The 22,020-nt window shown below is 41.3% G+C and overlaps 2 protein-coding genes across 2 annotated transcripts in view; both read left to right on the top strand.

Annotated features, from left to right (window-relative positions):
- Positions 1 to 14,031: 14,031 nt before the first annotated feature.
- Positions 14,032 to 17,237, top strand: RIPPLY2 (ripply transcriptional repressor 2). Its single transcript, XM_005485949.4, has 3 exons — positions 14,032 to 14,733; positions 14,843 to 14,907; positions 16,637 to 17,237. Exons 1-3 carry the CDS (start codon positions 14,425 to 14,427, stop codon positions 16,800 to 16,802), a joined length of 540 nt encoding a protein of 179 aa, XP_005486006.2. The 5' UTR covers positions 14,032 to 14,424; the 3' UTR covers positions 16,803 to 17,237.
- A 682-nt stretch (positions 17,238 to 17,919) lies between these two features.
- Positions 17,920 to 22,020, top strand: part of CYB5R4 (cytochrome b5 reductase 4) — a 30,063-nt gene continuing 25,962 nt past the window's right edge. Inside the window, exons 1-2 of the mRNA XM_005485950.4 lie at positions 17,920 to 18,074; positions 19,333 to 19,486. Coding sequence (XP_005486007.2) covers positions 18,000 to 18,074; positions 19,333 to 19,486 — 229 coding nt within the window. The 5' untranslated portion in view covers positions 17,920 to 17,999. The remainder of the gene's footprint in view (positions 18,075 to 19,332; positions 19,487 to 22,020) is intronic.

The raw sequence follows: 22,020 nt of genomic DNA, 5'->3' as shown, positions 1-22,020 counted from the left end.
CAGGACCATTTGTAGAAATAGCTGTAGTTGTGTTGTTTGCATTAGCACTCTGAACTATTCCCAAGCTGAGATCAGATCTTGGTGTTTGCTCAGGCATAAGGGGAAGTGTTAATGTTTACTGAGACAGAATGCTGTTGCTTAAGGAGCTTAATTAAATTTGTCTTTCTTGGCCTGTGGTGTCTCACACACAGAGCACCAGAGAAAGGCAGATAAGGACAACCCCATTTTCTGTGTTTTTCAAGTAACTGTGAGAAGTGGAAACATCAGTCTGAAAACAACCCTATGCTATTAACAGTTTTTCTTACCAAATCCTCATTATGAAAGAAGAATGTGGAAATGGAAATAACGAAATTATGCATTGAAATAGATATATTTCATATAAATTAAAGAGACATCTTCATTAAAATAACCTGACAGACAGCTGCTGTGCTTCATTCAGTTAGAAAGACTTGGTATTCATGTTTATTTTCCATTTACAAAAGAGAACCCCTGGGATATGATAAATTAGCTGGAGCTGTTCATCTTGAAATTTTTATTTGGAATCCAGCCTGGTTTGCAATAATCAAAAGTTATTATCTGATGGGTAGAAGTGGGGAAAAGAATATCTTAGGGTTTTTTTCTTGCAATTTTTAAATTACTTTGGTTAGAATGAGAGAACAGCAACCTGCAGATAGGCAGGGCACTGGTCCAGCTCAGCCTCTGACACTCGATGCTGAGAAGGATGTGATGGATCTGCCTTATCTATGTCTGGTAATTTTTAAGCTTCTCCATGCTTTTGGTCTCTGTGAAACCCTCTAACAATGAGTTTGTAATTTTAATCACATGTTATATGAAAAAGCATATTCTGATTATTTTAAGCCTGGGATGCCCCCCAGCTACGTAAAAATAGCTATTTACATTCTATATCATTAATGCTTTATTGATATCCAATAAAATTCTTTTGGTCACATATTTTTTCTATGCTGAAGAGGAACATAAGAGAAAATAGCCTGTATTTTTTTCTTCCCTTGCCGAAGTGTGGTTCCCATTCTCTGATCCTAATAGCTACCTATCTGTACCTTCTTTTAGTTACTGTATCAGTGGAGCCAAAGTCCATGCAATACTCAAGATACAGTTTCACCAGGGGCTCAAAGGGTGGTATAATCATGGTTTCTTTCATGTTTCATTTTTATGCCTGCACCTAATGAGCTTGATAAACAATGTTTAGTTCTTTGGTGAAGTCTGACTTCAACCTCTACAACTCAGGCTTACACCCTCACTTATAAAGCCATATCAACTCATCTTTAATTTTTTTTTTTTATTCTTGTCATTAATTTTTGACTAATTTCACCATTTGCAAGAAGCTCACTTCTTGAACTTGGGATGTTCTTGCCTTTTCCATTTTTTTGCAGGGACACTGTATTTGAACACCTTAGACTGCTCCAGTGCTATCCTTCCATAACCATATGTAGAAATACTTCCTTTAAACTGCTTAGGATTAAATCTAGAATGGCTTTTCTTCTTGTGGATCATCTGACTAGTTGGGCCAAGAGCTGAAACTATCTACACCCGTTGTCTCTGAATAATAGCATGCTCTGAGCTCTTCCTAATCCCCCTGCAGACAGCTGCAGTCCCCTCTTGCACCTATGTGACCCTTGCAGCCTTTAATGTGAGGTTGCTTTGCAGCTGTTGTCACCCTCTGTGTGAGTCACCAGAAGCACAGCCTTGATTGTCAGCTGGATTTATCATGCTGAACTTTACCCACTGAACAGGTAAATATTTTGTCAGAGTTTGCCAGGCAGACTCCCACGCTTGTCATGGACAGAGAGGGACAGACATGCACAGAGTGTTGCTGGGTCTACCAGCTTTGGGATGGAGGGGCTGTCCTCTAGATTGTCCAGGCTGACTTCCCAGTATCTAAACAGATTGTTTTGTTTCTGAAGAAAAATCAGATTATTATAACTGGTTTTTAACTATTGTTCCTTTCTGGGTAGGAAAGTCCAACCCGAATCGATTTTACAGCACAAATTCTTTTTATTACCAATGTGAAGCTGAGCTTTCTTTTAACAAACACTACTGCTCCTCTAAGGTTTCTCTGTTATTCAGATGTATTTGAACTCCACTGTAGTACAGTATCACACTGATTATTTTCAATCAGATTCTTACTATTATAAACATTTAAAATGAAGTGTTCCTGTTCACTAATCTCCATCCCAGCAGTCACACAGAGCACTTCCATGGGGAGTGCTGATCTAACCCCTGTTTATATGCCTGACTCCTTTTGAGTGTTTGCACCAATCTTTGTTGTCTGCTGTTTGGATTTTGTCATCTTCTCTCAGGCATGCAGAGTGTTTTCAGATTTGCCCTTTCAATAATGAGTCACTCCAACTGGCGTGCTCTCCTGCATCTGTCACTTTGTCTTCAATCCTCCATTTTAAAGCACTTCTACATTCTCTTTTTTCTTTTAATCCTGAATGCTAGCAGACCCTTTCCCTTCTCCACTGAAAGCTGGGGTTTTCACACATTCTGCATTTGCCTCTATCTACTGGAAAGATGGTTTATGGAAATAAAGACTGTTAAACACAATACTTGAGATGTTCAGGGAATAGAAATCCTTAATTATAAATATGAATCTGTGTAGTGTCCTCGTGGGACACTCAATCATAGCAGCCCAGTTCAATAAGAGAGCAGAGAGATGGGGTGAGTCTGTTGATCTTGCTGACAGAGTTCCTTGGTACACATCAGTTTGGTTAGAAGGAACAGCAAACACAGTTTGTGCATAATTTATCCAAAAAATGGAGATCTATGTTTTTAAATAAGCAAACAAAATTCAAGTATTTCTCTACCTGCACATACTTATACAACAGAAATAAAGAAACGGACACATTTGCACACACAGAGATGAACCTTTTGAAGTAAATGATTTATTAAAAATTATATCCCTGGCTCAAGTGCTCACTGAGGCATGCTATTCAGCTGAGCTAATTTCTTGTGTCTGCCTTGGAAAGCCATTACCCCAACTGTCACCATGGTTTGTGTGTGCAGCACAGAGGAAGATACAAAACCTGTGTCCTCCCCCTCCAGGGAGAGCTCCCAGAAAGCTTTCCAGCCCTGAGTTCCATTACACATTTGTCCTGCTGCTTGGCCTGTAGGGAATCCCATGTCCCTGTGAAGCCCATGGAAATAACACAGCCTTGTGCTGCACGTGCTCCTCCACAGTCAGCCTTACATGCATACTTAAAGGGTGTGCTGGGAGGCTGATGCCATTCATAAATCCAAGAATTTGCAGAATATTCACCATGCTTCCTCTCATTCCACAATACCAAGGGCACCTTGAATACAAAGGAGGATTAAGCTTGGTCAAGCCAGTACTTTCAGGGGCATCTCACTCCTAACACCCCTCCTCAAACACTCTCGTTCCCCTAAAAGTGGAATTCTCCAGAAAATTAAAGGTATTTGTATTTATGACTGAGAGCAAGAAACTGAAAACTCCATGTGGAACATCCTGTATGTGTTGTGCATGCATAAACCCTTGGGTATTTTACACAGAAATGTTGATTATAATTATAGTACTAGAACATTTCTATCTGCCAAAGCGTCTGCCTTGCACCTGCTCTCCTACCATGGAAAGAGAGCAATGAGAGAGAACAGAAGCTGCATCAGGAAAGGGAAGAAAAATAGTAACCTCTTTAGAAAAGCACCATCAGTTTTTATTCAAACAATTTTTTTCCTGGCTTCAGTGTGAGGAAAAAACAAGCATGGATCTTCCACTCTTTCCCTGCTCATGTTATAAGAAAATTCATGAAGGCATCTCAGATCTACAGTTCTTTGAAAAATTGAAATTACAGGATGGATCCTCAGAAGCTGGTGTTTCCTCTTTGTCTGATTGAACAGTAACAGGTCTTGCAGTGTCAAAACAGGTTTTCTTTCCCTACCTCTGAATGTTACATGTTTATTGGCACTGTGACATCACGTGAGAATTCATACAGCTCCCTTGCAGGTCAAAGTAAAGTCACTGCAGGTTTCAGAGGCAGCCAGTGCAGGATTTAAAATTTCCTTTTGAGGCATTTTTTTTGAGGTCATTGAATCCTTTTTAGATTTCCAGTGTGCTGCCAATCAACATATGGTTTTTTTCTGATAAAAGCGAAATGTGCACCTGGAAATGAAACTCTCAGTTATTCTGAGTTAAACATAGTGCTGGGTTTCATTTATAATGAAAATTATATGTTAATATACATACTAATATATGTTCAAATGCAAAAAAAAATCCCCAAACTTCTCTCAACAAGGTACTTTAGAATGCTTATGCATAAAAGTTGCTTTAACAGAGCATTCACTTAATATTTTTTAAAATTATGCCTATCACTCCGTATTCATGTCCCCTTAATCCTTTCTATGTATCTCAGTAAATAAATAAATTAATAAACCCACAATTAAATATATAAGTTTCAATGTATTTAAAATATTTATTTTGAGCAGAAAGGTACTTGGTGTGCATGAGAAGCCATATTTTATTACAGAGTATTTGCCAACAATATGAGACATTTCTTGCAGTACTGAGACAATGAATATCTAATGAAATAATTTCCAGGATTAGCTCTGCATTTCAGATGGAAAATGCTCTTAAAATATTTTGTGTTTTAAATTTCCTCTAATAACAGCACCATTTAAAAATACATATTTTTTGCAATTTTTATTTAGAAAATACATCTGACAAAGTTTAGATTTCCTATTTTTTCAGTTTCCAACTAGGCCATATATATTTAGGTGAAAGTTAATTTAATATGTACTTCATACATATGCAAAAATTCCATATATATTTCATGGTATATATATATATGAAATGTCAGTATTCTTGGATGGTAAGAATATATATATATATTCTCCTATATAATGTATGTTTTATACACAATATATTTTTACAGTATACATATAGCTAGAGATAAATATAAATTCTGTAAGGGTGAAAAACAGAGAAACAACAACAATAATTTACAATGTCTGTTATAGCTACGAAATATTTCAGTAACAAAAAAAATCCCCAAATTTGTTATGATATGAACTGCTATTTTGAAGAAAGAACCAGTTTAGGAAGACGGAAGGTAAATGTAATGGAAAAATGTCAGACTCTTTTTTTATACTCATGCTGCAGCAATGCCTGGAGGCCAGAGAGATACTTGGCTGACTAACAAAATGCTAATTATCCAGAGACTTCTGTTTCACAGAGTAAAGCCACATCAGTAACTTGGAAAGTGGAAACTGCGTAATTCTTAAAGCATACTAATGAAAAAAAATGCCAAGAGAAAATTTAAAAGATGAGACAGTAAAAATTATTAATAATGTGATATCACACTTATTGCTATTCTGTATTTCTTATTGTGAATACCAGGATGTGCAGGAAGGCAACGTCTTCTAATGAGACTGTGGCTGTAGCTCAAACAGGAAAGAAATCAATAAAAATGTGAGCAGAGGAAGGTGATTAAAATATTGAGGATGCAGCTTTAAAAACATTGTGATAGTGTTCTTCAAGGTCTTAAAAAATGACAAATTTATGACTATCAGAGAAAATTTTCAATTACCTATTTTTAAAGTTTTACCTGTGTATGATACCTGTATCTATGTATCTACATTCATGTCAAAACCAAATATTGTATCCCATCATTTTCTGCTTGATATGAAACATATTGAATATTTTGATAAATTTGGTGGTGAATAATACCTTGAATATTATGTTTGGGCATATAAAGACATGCACAAAGGCTTTTGAGGGAAATTAAAAAGAGGAGGATCTTAGCCAAAATTTCCAGCTGGAATACACCACAGACAATGTCTTACACTCACAGACAATTGTGTGTCAAAACCACATTATAAAGACTGTGAGAGTGAGCGTTAGAAAGTTAGAAAAATGCCAGGATGATGGTTATCTACACAACTTAAATTCAGCTTGCATGTGTGTATGCATTATGGCAGTCAATGGCACCACCACCTCCTGTTTTTCGCAAGTCCCTTCCCTCTCTCAGTGCTCAGAATAGGTGATGAGAAGGTATTGATCAGCTTTTCAACAAATCATTTGTTCTCTGCTCAGCCTGCACACTCTGATGGCTTCCTTTCTTAGCAAAAACAAGACAAGATTTCAAAATGCTGCTCTGATGGCCAGGGGAATCAGACCTAGATGATTTTTAAGGTCCATTCCATCCCAAACCTTTCTGTGATATTAAGATTCTGTCAGTAACCATGGTGGCTGCAGGAATTAAACAGACTCCACAGAGCCTTTAGGGACTACTGCTGCCATTTTATACAAAGTGACTACAAAGGCTCTTTAAACCTGGCTGGCAAGTTTGAGATAATTAGGATTTCATTTTTCCATAGTATTATAGAGTACTGAATTATATAGTATACTGCATTAAAGGCATGAGTCTCATTAATTTTAAATGCACTCATGAGTCACAGATCCATAGTGTTCAAGCTATTTAGGACACAAAAATGCAAGAGGGAATTTGCACTTGCAAACCCTCGGAGGGATGGACTTCAGCACTTCTACAAGTCTTACTGCAGCCTCGTATCAGACAAACAAATACAGAGACATGTCATTTGGATTCACATTATCTAGCCTGAGACATCTAAAAGCTATTGTCAAGCTAAACTAGGCATTTCTAAGTTAAACTGGTCATCTTTCAGAGACAGTGGAGACACAGATCGAGCCAGAGAGCTTGTCATCTTGCCTGCCCATTGCATTTTTGACATTTTAGGACATTTTTAGAAGACATTCTCTTCTTCCAGGACACAATCAGTTGTCTGAAGGTTTCTATTGAACAGCAGCCTTCATGTTAGATTTAAATGAAGAACTATTAAACACTTATATATGATGAGCTAAAAGTCACATGTGAACCTCACAGAATTTTTTTTAGGTTTCTGGTCTTTTGGGTGACTGACTGCAGCATTAAAATTGTTCCATATTGCAGTCTAGAGGTGAATTGCTATGTTATACAAATACAAATTGAAAAACCAGGTGGAAAAAATCATCAGGTCATGCAATAATAGTACCTAGATAGAAAAATGTCAGAGACATCTTTTGTGAAAAATCCTTTCTTTAAGATTTTTCCTTCTGGGAAGCTGAGGCCCCAGAAAAAGAATGTAAACAATGGTTATCTGCTGCTGTGGAATGCAACAGGTGCACCTGTGATTGGCCCATGTTGCATGTGTACAATTAAAGGCCAATCAAAGGCCGAGCTCTCTCTGGGACAGAATCAGAGGGAGCTCTTTTGTTTATTCCTTCCTTTTCTATTCTTAGCATAGCAAGATTCTGAGACTTTTCTCTCTATTCCTTTTAGTATAGTCATAATGTAACATATATATCATAAAATAATAAATCCAGCCTTCTGATCATGGAGTCAAGATTCTCACCTCTCTCTTCACCCTGAAAGACCCATGCAAGCCCAGCAACAGAAAAATTCAGGCCTATGATGCAGGATTTTGTTCTTTGAGGTAAAAGAGTAACTGTTAATGGTACTAACTTGGAGCCTGTCTAGAAGACTATGGGACCTTTGCAGCAGGTTTCTCAGGCCTTGCTGGAATAGAGTCTTCTGAGGTCCACACAGGCTTTGGAAAGTTGTACACTGGGGCTACAACTCCTACATTGATTTTATTCCCAACTCAATTAGCCTCTCCCTTCTCCTCAATGTACCAATATTTTAGACATGTATCTTCCCAACTTTGACTTTTCATCTTACTTCTTATTAGCCAGTCCCAGAGTTTTCAGACTCTCTTTAGATTATGTCTGGGAACAAAACATCCAAGCTCAATGTCCTTCACTAAGACTGTTTTCCCAGTATTTTCCCATTTGTAAGCACTTGGAGGTCTTCTTGTCCCCAGTCCTTCACCTCAATCTTCTTACCCTGTTCTGACATCACCAAGTTATAATTTTCCAGACCAAATTGTCCTTCCCATGCTAAATGCTTCTTTTGCCAGCTCCTATTCTAGTCACTCTTGCTTTGCTTCTGCAACCTTGCTCTTTGGTGACTGCCCTGCCTCTTCTCTCTCCCTGTTCTCTGCTGCCTATCTGGGACTTGGATCCAGTCTCCTTGCTCCCACATCTTCAAGATGACCTTCCCCATATCTACTAAAACCTAATCCTCTCCAAAAAAAAGGCATCAGAACTTTTTCATATTGCAAGATGATCTCCCAGTCCCCAGAAGTGTTCAAGCCAAGATTGGATGGGGCCCTGAGCATCCTGATCTAATGAGTGACATTGCTGCCCCTGGCAGGGGGGTTGGAATTAAGTGATACTTAAGGTCCCTTTCATCCCAAAACATTCTATGATTCTTGAAAATGGCTCAGTGATTTGAGCTGTCTTGTTTTGTTTGCAGTCTCCTCCACTCCCATATTCCCTCCCGCACCCCCGCCCCCAACTAATTCCTCTACCACAGGAAAATTTAACTCAAATAAAATTTGGAAAATTATAAGCAATGGAAATTGTGATTTTAAGGGTACTGACAAGCAGCCTGAAAAACAAGTGATAACACTTTTTACCTTTGGTACCTTTGGCACTTATCTGCATCTTCATTAATAACAGACAGGCTAGCAGCCTATCCCTTGTGCTCCGTGCTACCACTCAGGATCCCCGGGAGCATGCTCAAAAAAGTGCTGAAATTCTGACACGATGGATTTGGCAGCCTCATAACATCAGTCACAAGAAGCCAGTGAGGAGCTGCAGGCTTAGAGGGTCCCTGTCAGCACCTATCTGCAGGCACCTGAGTAAGAGCTCTGACATCCCTGCAGTGCAGTACGAGATACCGAGTGTGCGCCTCCGGCTGGCACTGCTCATCTTCAGGACTCACATTGCCTTTCTCAGGTGCTTGCTTCTCAGAGGTACAGCTCTGTTTCTTGCAATTCATTCCCTCCTGACAGAGGTTAAATGCTCCATTATATACATCACTCTGCATTATATACATCATGCTTAGTGGCATGCATCTTTAGGGAGAGTTGATGCTGTGCTGATAGCTTGGAGAGACAAGGGAAATTGAAAAACAACCACTCTGCTTCCATCGCTATCTTTGTAGCTAGGAAAGCAATATATCTGAAGAAACAGTTAATTGAATGGAACACTGTGAGAGAGGAGATGACATTGCTAGGGACTGTATTACCAGAGGGGTCAGATCAGGACATTCCAATGATTATCTTAATTTCTTCATCTCTTCTGTCAATAGCTGTTGACTTCATTTCATTTGGCTGCTTCTCACTTATTTCCAGAGGCAAGAGGGCAAATCCTGCCAGTGCCACACTGCAGCACTCTGTGCTCCAACTGCAGCAAACACTGTGACATTATGCTGCATTATGCTGAGCCAGCCAGACACTTCTGCTGAGCCCTGGCATCAATGATGTATCAGTGTTTCACCGACTCCTATTCTATTAAAAGAGGTTAACAAGATTGGTGTTCAGCACTGACGTCTCTGTTTCTTATCTGCATGGAATTTAAAGTGCCCATAACTCAATAGCAAGTGATACTCCTATTTTTTTAAAAGATCCCTGTAACTGGTGGCTGATTCCATTACACATTCTCAGTCCCTTAATGTGCTGCTTTCCCATGTGGATACATTATCCTTTACCATTTGCCAGCCTGGGCCTGGGAGCGGAGAGCAGAGGGGGAGGGAAAGGAGGACGCCCAAGGTGCTGTGTGCAGTCACACTTTGCCTCTTGGACACGCAGGGCTCGCACGTGTGCCATGAACGCACACAGCACATTGCTCATCCTCCCGCAGACTGCAGCGACCACCCCAGCGCCCCAGCACAAAGTCTGTAACAGCACCAGCTCTGGCATAAACCCAAGGAAGTTGGAGGGTTTCAGTCTCATTGGCAGAGGGAAATGTAGAGCTGTGCCCCTTCAAGTGAGGCCATTCACTCCTGAATTACCAGGAGCTGGTTCCCAATAGCAAAAAGAGGGTGAAAAGACATCCTTTCTTGGAATTGCATCCTTCCTTTTAACAAAGGTTTCTTTCTGGTGTTTCAGTTAAATAGAGGAGGGGGAGAATAATTTTCTGCATAAAATGAAAGAATGATGTTTAATACTACTACAATCTAGTCAAAATCCAGTGAAATGAGGAGAAGTGGGATGGATATGTCCATGAAAGAGGATTTCATCTTTAGATCTCCAACATACACCTCTGTGGGAATCACCAGGCGCTTTGGTTTAAGTGGAATGACTCTGATTATATACTGTGTTTTTTTATATAAATAGGATGGAAAAAATACATACCAGCAATAGGACAAGCACCACCTTTATTAACCAAGCAATCATTTTATAGCCATTGGTAACACTGGTAATGTGAATAGACTGGTCTGCTGACTTAGTTGTGATCCTTTTTTTTTTAATAAAAATGTTAATTTGTATTTATTTTATTTCTTGGAGTGTAGTTTGGATATCATATTATTTATTGACAAAAATAAATCATTTTGTGAAAATGCTGAATGAAGCCCACTTTCAGGTACATTAGGCCTATTGAAAATACTGTATCAAATCCAAATAGTGGTAAGGACAAAGGTTGGTAAACAGATCTGTGGTGGTCTTTTTGCTTTGCAAATTGATGTTTTATTTTCAAACTATAGCAGAAAGAATGCCCTTTGTGACATATCACAGCTAAAAAATGCTTAAAGCCTCATAAGACACCACTGCAAAGTTTTCAGTAAATTGTTATTGCATACAGATGAACATCTACCAAAGTTGTTCACAAATTTCCTGTGTGAACTTTGCTTTTAGTGAGAAAAAATATATCAATTTATGAGCTAACAGACCAAACACATAAACAAATGACATATGTATGTACAGTCAATACCTATATGCAAATATCAGGCATAGACTTAATTTCAAAACCTGGTCCTAAAGTGCTGCTAAAAGTGGAAGCATCAAGATGAAGCTAGGCTATAAAATAATCAAGATCAAATTTTGTCTGTTAATCAGTTTTCTCAGTTCAGTCAGGGGAAGCAGAAGAACAGTTCCATGTGTTTGACCTTGCTTTTGTCACTAAAACAAATTTCTGACTAGATTAAGCCAATTCTCTCCCTATATCTACTCATGCAATAATTTTCATTAAATGTCCCTGCTTTACTCATAAGTGAGAGGTATTTCTGCCTTAAGGGAGGTGCATGTGAAGCCAGCTGACTGTCCTCTGTCCAGATATTCCCATGCCCAGTGTGATTAGCACTGTCTTGTCAAATTTAGCTCTAAGCCATTTGTGAACACCTTCTTGTTTATAGTAGCACACTGAAATCTGCACAGATCTCTGTGTTTGCTTTTCTGTATATCCTATTAACAGTGCACTACATTTCAAGATGTCACACTGCAGAAAGCCACAAAATCACTTTTAATCAATTTAAACCAAATTTTTAAAAATTACTTTCATTCTGGAAAAATACTACTTGGTATAATTCTGGTAGAAGAATCACTGTACAAGAATTTTTGTACTTCATTTGAAATTCTTCAATTGCAATTTTGTACAAAAATTCCTATAAAAATCAACATATGGCTAAGCAGGATTGAACCCTGTAAATGACTGGCTATGATCTGCTTGGAAAATGGTATAAGGAAATCTTTTAAATCTATGACCTTGAGAGAAATTTTCAAAAAGCACAGGTATTTTCATTATTGCACAAGAGTAAATAAGACCATAAACCACAATTTTTCAGTTTTCATTCCAGTATAATAAAGCACAGTGTATTAGATCCTGATTAGCAGCGTTCCTTTCCTAGAGGCAGTCTAGTTATGTATGTACAACCTAAACTCAGGACTTGTACTTTTTTAAAAAAGTGGAAATACAAAAAAGCAGGAACTAAGGCAGACAATGAGAAATATTGCTTTAGTTAGATGGGTCAAGAATGCATGAGGGAACTGCCTCTATTGGACTTCATGTTGAATTCAGAGCTATGTATTCCACTACTGTATTAAAAGAACCAGTTTAAAGAGTATTCCATCACTCCCATTACACCTACTATTTTTCAGCAGTGGTTATGTAGCTCCTACCTGAAGAGATTTTAGCATGATGAAACAACGAACAATGCACTGTTACTACACAATGCACAAATTGTAGAAAAGACAAACATGACAAAGCATCTTCTATCCCTGATTTACCAGTTTCCAGCCTGTATTTCAAGGTCAATGGGAAGATATCAAAATGTTAAGGATTTGGGGTTTTTTTTGTTGGTGGTGTTTTTGTTTTTTCTTCTTGTTGTTTTTTATTTGTTTTTTTTTATGATGTCAATGATAACAAGTTATTATTGTAATGACAGACTTCTGTATTTTTCAACAAACAGGACTGCATTACTGAACTGAAAAGCCAAGAAGACTGACACAGTGTGAAAATATGCAGGGGAACAACAGCTGTTAGTCATTATTTTCTCCTTATCCTTTCAACACCTCTATTTCAATTTGCTCTCTAATGGGTAAATCACACTATCTCCCTAGGATATTTTCTCATTTCAGGCAGGTACTAAAAAGAATCCTGAGACAATTAAAAGTCATTGGTCAAAGACACCTCATCTTTTGTTGCTTTCACTGTAGACATTAAAATTAATTTTTATGCTTTACCAAACAGATAAAGCTGATGTTGTGTTCTTCTAGCCCTTTGTCACTACTAATGCGATGGAGGATGTTTCTGCTTTTCTTCTTTAGACAATGAACTTTGCATCTTCCTTTCCCTTACATAGCTTGTGTTAAACTTCTCAAAGGAGAAATGTGAAATATAAAAATCACTGCTTTCACTTCATTTAAGCCAAGGAAGAATCTAGTACCAGAGAGCTTTTAAATATTTCTTTTATGCTTTACCTCATTGACAAGCTTCTTGGTAGCTATTTGGAAAAAAATGTAGAAACAGTTTTGCTTATGATCACATTTGGTTTATTGCACGAGTTACTATACTTTGCTCTATTCTCTATTTCTTAGCTGTGAGATGAATATGAATTGTAGTTTGAGTCTTTTGTTCACTGATTTTAATGAATCTCATTCTAGGCCAAAGTGAAAACGAGGCAAGGAAAAACACAAAGGGCTACAAACATCATGTCCTACTAAATTGGATTTTCACTGGAAAATACCTTTTCCTTTATTAACTCTTAAAGTCATAATTATCAATTTTTCCAAGTGGCCAAATGGCACAAATCTCCAAAATAACAGAGTATGTCCACTGATAAAATTGGAATGTATCACAGCACACACAAGCTTGAATGTGTGCATTCTTCCAACTATTTCTTGTTCAACATAAGTGGTTGCTTTCCTTCAGAAAGGCAAGTTGGTCTACATCTGGTTTTGACTTTAGGATGTGAAAGATTACCCTGATTACATTTCCCACACAGCTTCTAACATGTAACAATTTTTACAACTGGTACTGCTGGTACTATTTAGTGAAATGGATTGTGCTGAAGGTGATGTGGGGAAGGCACAAGCCTGTAGCTACTTTTTTTAGAGCAGCAGCTACTTGCAGTTACTCTTGGGCAATGCTAAGGTAGACACATTCCTTATGCCTCAGACAAACTCGAGGAGGCAAAATACTATTCCAAACAGTAATGTGGGTATTTAATGGGACAATAAATTACCTGGGGTTTAAGCCCTCCTTCAGCATCTAGGACAGCTCCATCCCACCAACCCTCCTAGTCCTTAAGGCTGATATTATTACTGTTTACCAGCTCTTATGTAACTTGTTTCTGCTCCTCTCACATGCATCACTGATTGCAACCTCAGAAAGAAAAGGGGAAACAAGAATAATAAATAAAAATAGAAAGAAAAGTAAACTCCCTTGGTACCAGGGAACATGGAAACGGCAGGAGCTCCATGTAAAACCTTGCACGTGTAGTGACAGCATCCAGTGCTGGCAGCGGAACAAAGTATTGGACCACAAAAAAAAGGAATTAAGGCAGGCACGGTAAAAATAGCCTATTAAAAAAAGGTGTGTGTGTGCGCATATATTTAGATACAAATATATAAAAAGAGCCACCACCGTTGCCTGGGGGGGAACACGTCAGGGAGCGCACTGAGTCTGACGCGTTATTGAGTAAGAACCCCTCCGAAGGGCGTCATGTCCCCCGCCACCCGGGGATGGGGTCCGTGTGTCCGTGCCTGCCATCCGCGGTGCCCACACGCCGTGACTCGGACTCGCCGCTCCGGGGCATAAACAAACACGGCTAGAACAACACAAGGCCGCGGTGGCGGGGGACGGACCCCAGCGCCGGGGCGCAGAGCGGCCGGGCGTATCCCCAGTGCCGCCGCCCCCCGCTCGGTTCCCACAGGGCTGTCCCCGCCCGCCCCCGGGCAGCTGCCATGTGTCTGCTCGAGTGCGATTAACACCGACTCGCCAAATCCCCCCTACGCCCGCTTCCCCTCCCCGGGCCATTTGGGGCATGCCCGCGCCCCGTGTTTACAAGGCGGCGCCTTCGCGCGGGGCCTTTCTGCGGATGGCGCTGGCAGATGAGCCGGGGGAGGTGGGGGCTCCGCGCCGCGCAGCGCCCGCCGGGGGCTATAAAAGCCTCCGGGCCCTCGGGCGGCGGCGATAAGCGAGCGGCCGCGCACCGGCGGAGGATGGAGGGCGGCTGCCCCCACCCGCTCTTGGCGGTGCTGCCCCCGCAGGGCTACTCGCCCCTCTGCTCCTCCCGGTGCGGGGGACGGCCCGGTCCTGCGCTGACGGCCCTGCCCTCGCCCCGCAGCCCTGCGCCCTTCTGGAGACCGTGGGTGCCCGCGCCGGCTGAGGCGGCCCGGCGGAGCCCCGGCCCCGCCGCGGTGAGTGGGGAGCGGCGTGGCGGAGCATCTAGCGCACTCGGCGGGCGGGGATGCTCGGGGAGGGCCCTGTGCCGTGCCGGCGGGCTGACCTCTGCTCTCTCCTCCGCAGCCTCACAGCCCCGGCGGGCTGGCGGGAGCCTCCCGAAAGCTGGCGCAGTACACGCACCCCGTCAGGTAAGCGGCAGTGCCCGGCCCCGCCGGTTCTCGTGGGGCCCTCGGGGCGCCAGGCGCCCCTGGCACTGTGCGGCCAGGAGAGAGTCCCTTGCTCGCCAGTGTAGTGTCGTAGCATTAGCTCTCCCGCCCCTTTTGTTTCCACCCATGTATTTATGTAGATATTAAAGCGCCTTGGGAATGAATTGGCCGTCTACGTGTTTTTTTACTGACAGATCCTTGGGCAAATGATTGCCAGGATTTGTGTATTTAATATATTTCAGTTGTTGATGTGCCTCTGTGGTTTGAGACTTAAGACGTATTACACAGTTATGTGGGTGTTTTTTGGTGGTAGTGGAGCTGGCTGAAGCACCCTGTTACTCATTCCCGTGCCCACGATTAAAAAAGGCACGGGGGCTGTAGTTCCTAGGCTGTGCTGCTGCGCAAACATTCAGCGCCCTCCCACAGCAAAGAAGCAGGTGGAGGCGTGGGAGAGAGTGGCTGGAAGAGAAGGTATGCGCTGGCTAAGCCACCATTGCCGAGGAAAATACTTGTGTAACTGCTGCTTTAACGATAAAGGCAATGATAGTATCTGCACTGTCAGTTCTGAAAAGGAAATAAAAGAAAATAACAGCAGTTGAATCTGTATTCAGAAATGCTGCTAGGTTTTGCAAGATGCTTAAAATAATTGCACAGGTAGTTTTTCCAGACAAGAAGTGGGTTTCTTTCAAATCTAGGCTCTCATCCTTCAAATAGTGATGCACTAGCTAAGCAACTGTACGGGCAGACTTCACTATGACTGCTCCAATGCTTAGGTTTGAGTGAATGCTGGGAACATTGGGAATGGCGACCTGTTACAAAGCCCATGTCAGTGACTTTGTTCTGCCAAGGAAGCAGTGTTCTGTTAAACAGCAGCCTAAAAAGTATTTCTTGTAATTGCTAGAAAGCTGTCTGATTCTGTTTCTTCATGCATTTCTATTTTAAACAACCTCTAGTCAGCATTTCATTATGTTGTAGTGTGCTAGTCTCTTGGCTCTTGGGACTTCCTTGGTCTATTCCTTCTAGCTAATTCCAAACTGTAAGCAAAAGAGGACACTAGTTGAAACGGAACAGGAATTTGGAGTATATCAATTGCAATATATTGTCATTAGCTGATAGCCCATGCTAACTGTGATTTTATCAGCATATTTTGTTAATTTCTGAATACAACACAGACTGCTTTAAAATCTACATCCATGGGACATCTTCCTTATGGAGCCTGTAGATTGTTTTTGGAAAGACAGATGAAATACCAAGGTCTGATCACCCCTAGACTTTTATAATTCCTTTGAATTTTACAATGGTGTGAAACAAGTATCAACAACTACCTAGGCTGGGGACCTTCAGTAAGAAAACTACTAATTTGATTCAAATGTTTTTTTTATCCTGTTTGATGCCAATTATATTCCCTATGAATAGTTCCAGTAGGGGCAGTACAGTTAATGAGGTACTGGAGTGGGAAGTTCCAGATGCAGAGTCTTGGGCTTTCGTAGTTTTGCTGCAAAACTCGCACTCTAAATCATCTTTTTCTCTTCAGATGAAAATAAGATTTTTTTTTTCTTAATTGAATGTAGAAAGCAACTTAGCAATTGAGCATGTAAGGAAAAGCTCTATAGGATGCTTGTTTTAATAGAATTTCACTTTGCTTTTTTGCGTGTCCCTCCATGTGAAATATATAATAACAATAAGCAAATCTATTGTATACTTGTTTCAGACTATTTTGGCCCAAATCAAGGTGCTATGATTACTTGTATCAGGAAGCTGAAGCACTTCTGAAAAACTTCCCAGTACAGGCTACAATTTCCTTTTATGAAGACTCGGATAGTGAAGATGATGAAGATCAACTGGAACAAGATTCAGGAACAGAATCAGATTGCTGACTGCAGCAACTTCTGACTTAATTTAAACTTAATATAAATATGTATTATAGTATTTTTAAAGATAATTTATTTCTATGTAAGTTATTCTTAATAAAACTGAGATGCCTTGTAATTTTATCCTTTTTCCTTGGTTCCTTTCCTGTCCTGGTTTAAGTGGGGGAGGTATTGATTAGTACTTTTCTGTCTGAGGTCCTATAGTTTGTAGATTGTAAGCTGAACACCAAGCAGAGAACAGATGCCTTATTTTGAAGGGCTCTGTGGTTGTGACTTTCTCAAAGTCTGAGGACACAAGGAAAGCTTGTCATTGAGATTTAGTAGGTTCCATATGGAAGTGTATCAAGGAATCATTGGATTAAGTATTCCAATTGTGTGGTGCCTGCTGTTACAACCGTTTCAAACATAGAGAAGAGAAACAATACAGCTGTTTTTGAAATGGAGAGAAGAGTCCAAATTCTAATCTAGTTCTTGTTGTGTAGAAGAGTTTGCCTCACATCACTTGTGTTCTCATGTATATGTGCTGTGTTCTTATACATAAAAGTAATAGTTTCTGCATTTGTTTGTAAAGTGGACATCAAGAAACAGATCTGAGTTGTTATAATAGTGAGTTTGGTTTTAATAATTGAAACAAAGTTGGGTATCAATCATCATGAAGGCCAAAGCCCGTAAAAGAACAACAGAACAAATCCAAAGCTTTAATTTAAAGGCAGTCAGTGCCTCTGTCAGCTAGCTCCTGTGTAGTTACCTGGACCTGCCCTTGCCTTGTGTGTGCAGCTGCAGGCCGCGCTGGCTCAGTGTGCCAGCACCATCCAGGGAGTGCTCTGCCCGTGCTCCCCGGGCCCTGTAGCAGGATCGAAGCGGGCCCGCACCTGGAGCCTGCCCACACTTAACCTGCAGAGCGCGGGCTGCACCGGCTATGTCCGCCACAGCCTCCCGGCCGAAGCGCCGGCGCTGGGACCCCTGGACGGAAAACCAATCCTAGTGCAGGGGCATGCACCCCCCTCACCCCCGGGCTGGGTACGCGCTGCTCCGTGCCCACAGCGATGTCCGCTCTCGGCCGGTCTCCCCCGCACCGCCCCCGAGCCGAAGCCGCTGCTCCCGCTCCCGGCCGGGCCGCGGCCCCGCCCGCCGCGGCGGAGCCTGCGCACTGTGTCCCAGCGCTCCGCCCGCGGGGGCCCGGCTGCGGCCCGGCCCGGCACGATGCTCAACGTGCCGCCGTCTGCCTTCCCCGCGCCCGGCTCCCAGCAGCGAGCGGCAGCGGGTGCCCGCAGCAAGGTACGGGCGGCTCTGCTGCTCTTGGTCGCTTGGGGGGAGGTGAACGGGCCCGCGGTTTTGCCGCTGCTGCGGCGGCTGCCTGGCCTGGCCCCGCCCGGCCGAGCTGCGGTGGTCTCCGGTCGGTTCCCGGCTGCAGCTGGGGCAGGGCTGCTGCCGGCCGCCCCCCTCCAGCGGCCGGGTCTCGGGCGAGGGCCCGGCTCTGCTGCGGCGCTGGAAAGCACTTGGTACTTCTGGTTAGAGAGGGCGGCGGTGACAGCGCTTCCGGCGCTTCCTGCCCCGGCTGTGCCTGCTGTGCCGCGATGGAGGCTTTCACCTTGGAATTACTGCGTGCAGCTCATGCTTTATGTGCTGGATCTTCATCTTTGGAGGGGTGTTGAGAACACTTGTTGTCTAGAGACCTTTTTTGGAAAGCAGACTTGGACTAAAGTAGCGTTAAGAAATGTTAGTTTATGTATGCTTCAGTTTTTCTGCTTCTGTTTTTCCTGTGGTTTTGTAAGAGCACAGTTCTTTAACCCTGTTTCCTGTTGTTAAAGCTTGGATCAAAAGGGTTCCCAAACTGTGGTCTTACTTGTTTACTTCGAATGCTTTGAAAGTGCTCAGAAAATAAAGGTTCTGCAGCATGGGTGTGCTTTCTGAAGGAATTGCAAACATGGTGTTGTAAATTGTGATTCACCGAGTCGGTATGTTTTAGAAACAGACATGTAGTGGGTCTCTATTACTCACTAGGTGCTGTTGAAAAGGAAGGTGTTAGATACCCTGAAGATCTTGTTCTGCCTTTCAGGACAGGCAGGCCATGGCAATACTTCTCTGGAAAGCTACTAGTTCTGTCCTGGCTTTCTCTGGGTCAGGCTTCCAGTTGCTGTAGGGCTTGTGAAAAGTCTTAATGAATGCTGTGAAGGCAAAACTCGTCTTACCTGACCATGATTTTTAAATTTCCTTTCTTTATTGCTCGTAGTTTTCCAGACTGTATCTCAAATGATTTGCCACCACAGGCAGACTTGGTGTCTTCAGCTTGCTTTGGGAAGAGTCAGCTGAATGTTTGCTGCTGTTCAGTAATTTCTGTGTCACTACCCAGAACACTCCCTTAAGCACCCTTTCTACTGAGTAGGGCTCCCAAATATTGGTGAATAATATGAGTTGGGTTATTTATCTTTTGTTTTTGTCTGAGCCCTCCTATGGAGCTTAGAAAAGTATATTCTTAGAATGGCTTTTTCTTCCTTTAGAGATTGAAGTTGTTTGTATATTTGTTATTTTTCAGGTACCTTTAAAACCAGGAAGGAGTCTTATGGATTGGATTCGGCTAACTAAAAGTGGGAAGGACTTGACTGGTTTGAAAGGGAGGCTGCTTGAAGTCACTGAAGATGAGCTCTCTAAACACAACAAAAAGGAGGACTGCTGGATATGTATAAGAGGTTGGTTGCTGTGACATTTTTTCTGCACTTTTTTACCTGTTTTCTCTTTTCTGTACTTAAAGAAGAAGCAACAAAACTCAAAAAACAAGAATAAAAGCCATGCTCCGAGAGAAACTATGCACCTCCTTATGTTTAAGCCAGGTGTAATCTTGACATACTTTGGCATAACTTCAAGTAAGAGATTTTGTGTTACAAAGATTTTCTTTGCTTTCAAGCCTTTCAAAACAAATCTTCCAAATTGGCACGTTTTATACCTATTTTATAGCTGCCTATGAAAATAATAAAATACAAAATTGTAGGTAATGTATCAAATAAAAAGGACTTAGCAAGAAAACAGGGCTTTGAAAATGCTGACATGTACACTTGTCAGTCTTGGACAGTTTATTATTTTGAGCAGTTGACTATTTTTAAGGATTGCTTTAGAGCATCCAAAAACATAAATATTAAAAATACTACTTAAACCTGGAGAATTGTCTTTAGGAAATAATTGTGAAAGCACACGTACTACTTCATAAAACTTAGTAGTGCAAATGACAGTTGCCAAACAGAGCAAATGTAGTCTCTGACTACAGTGACAAATACCTGTGGTGACTGTGCAATTCTATTTCTGTTATTATTTTAATGAAATTTTAGCTCAGAAGTTGAATCATACGTTATACGTTTAGCAGTGTGTGAAGGTGGTCTGGAGCAATAGCTGTGGCTAGAAGAGTATTTTCAGAGTTGCAAATGAAGTTCCTAATTGTCCTACAGGAAGGAGCAAAACATTTGCCCTGCAGTTTAGTCATTTAGAGGCTAAAATACACTAATATCACCGTAAATTTATTAGGAGGTAATGCAAATTTCTATGAAAATAGAGCCACTCTTTCTACAGAAATGTCCCATTAGTGTCTCTGATCTTCTTAATCTCTTAGTGATAACATTGATCTGATCAGGAGCAGCATTGATAGTTAATAAAGTGTCATGTTTGAACTTCAGCAAAAGAAAGTTAAGAATTTCTGTGTGAGGGTGATTGTATTATTGTTGGGTGTTAAAGGTGATGAGGGTGAAAGTAAAGGTAAAATGTTATTCAGTACTGGCCTTTGACCAAAATAATAGGGTTATTAATTTCCTGTGCTGCAGTTTCATGGGCTAGTAAAACTACAGTAGGAGGAGAGATAAAGAAACCTTGTCTGCCGTGCTCATTGGTTCATTTTTCACTCTGAAAAAGGAACATTACTGCAGACAGAATTACTTCCTAAAGATGCTTCTGTTTTCTTTTTAATCTCATTTTACCTTTACTGCATCTCTGAGGCTGGTTTTTACAAGAACTCCATCAAGCTGCCTCTGTATCTTTCCTTAAATTTCTCCAGGTCTGCCTTTTCTGTGTTCTCACATGACTAGTGAAAAAAGCATCATAACCAAAAATGACAGTAGCCCTCATATGTGGACACATAGTAAAAGAATATAATTATGGAAAAGGCTAAATTAGGTCTCTGCGTTGGTAGTTAGACTGTGTCTCTAAAAGAAAGAGCAGAAACCCATGAGAGCAGTGTGAAGTAAAAGAACAGGAACTAACTTGGTTCAAAACCCCAGTGTGATCAAAGAAAGGTGTCATACAGGGCGCAAATTTGTACATAAAGGGGGTTCAGGGGAGTTAAAAAATGCATGAAGGGTGTATAAATGATATATTTCTTTTGCTCCAGCAAATTTGATGGTAAATTTGAGTAATATTCAGGAGGCCATTGCTATGCAGAATCTTATAATTTATTGTGTGCAGTAATCATTGCTGCACACAAGATGGCACAGTGAATACAGTCGTCAGAAGAGCAGGTTGGTAAATGTGCAAAGATCCTTCCTTTGTTTTTGACTGGGTCTTTGTTGTTGGCTGGGATGGTTGTTCTTGCCAGCTAGGATTGCTCCAAATATGTCTGCCCCAGGCTCAGTGCTGAATGCCTTCCTCTTCTTCTGAAGTAATTAATGTACAATTCCTAATGTCTTCAAAGCTTTTTCTTCAAGCACTGGCACAGTTCTGTTTTTGGTAGCTTCCTGTTTTGATAAATATCTTCAAATATTCATGCAGGTAGGGATGCAATGATCACGTTAGCAGCAATATGTCTGCAGTTAAATCTGTTTATAGCTGCATTCTTCAGGCTCCAATAAGCCAGTTGCCTAGCAACAATAATTAGCCTTCATCATTTCAGACCTGTGAAGAAACATTGTTTTATGTCACTGGAGGTGTAGAAACAATGCTGAGCCCATTTACTGGGACAGGTACAGCCAGACTTGTAAGCCTTTAATGAACACGAGCTGGGTTAAGTTTCTTATATTGCTGAATCTGAAGAATGGAAGTTTTGTTGCTGATGTTGACAGTATTTCCTTGTGTGGGACAGTTCATTCCTGTAGGCATTTCATTCTATGATGGTGATGAATGGTACAGGAATGGCTATGACAACACTTCAGGGAGAACTTAATTGGAAAGGAAACTGAAAAATTTTATGCACTAGCTAGTTCAGTTTTGTCTCTTTTAAAATCTGCCTGTGGTACTTTTACCCTCT

Source organism: Zonotrichia albicollis, chromosome 3 (genome assembly GCF_047830755.1).
Source record: "Zonotrichia albicollis isolate bZonAlb1 chromosome 3, bZonAlb1.hap1, whole genome shotgun sequence".
Classification (NCBI taxonomy): Eukaryota; Metazoa; Chordata; class Aves; order Passeriformes; family Passerellidae; genus Zonotrichia; species Zonotrichia albicollis.
This window is presented reverse-complemented; position numbering and strand designations above follow the sequence as displayed.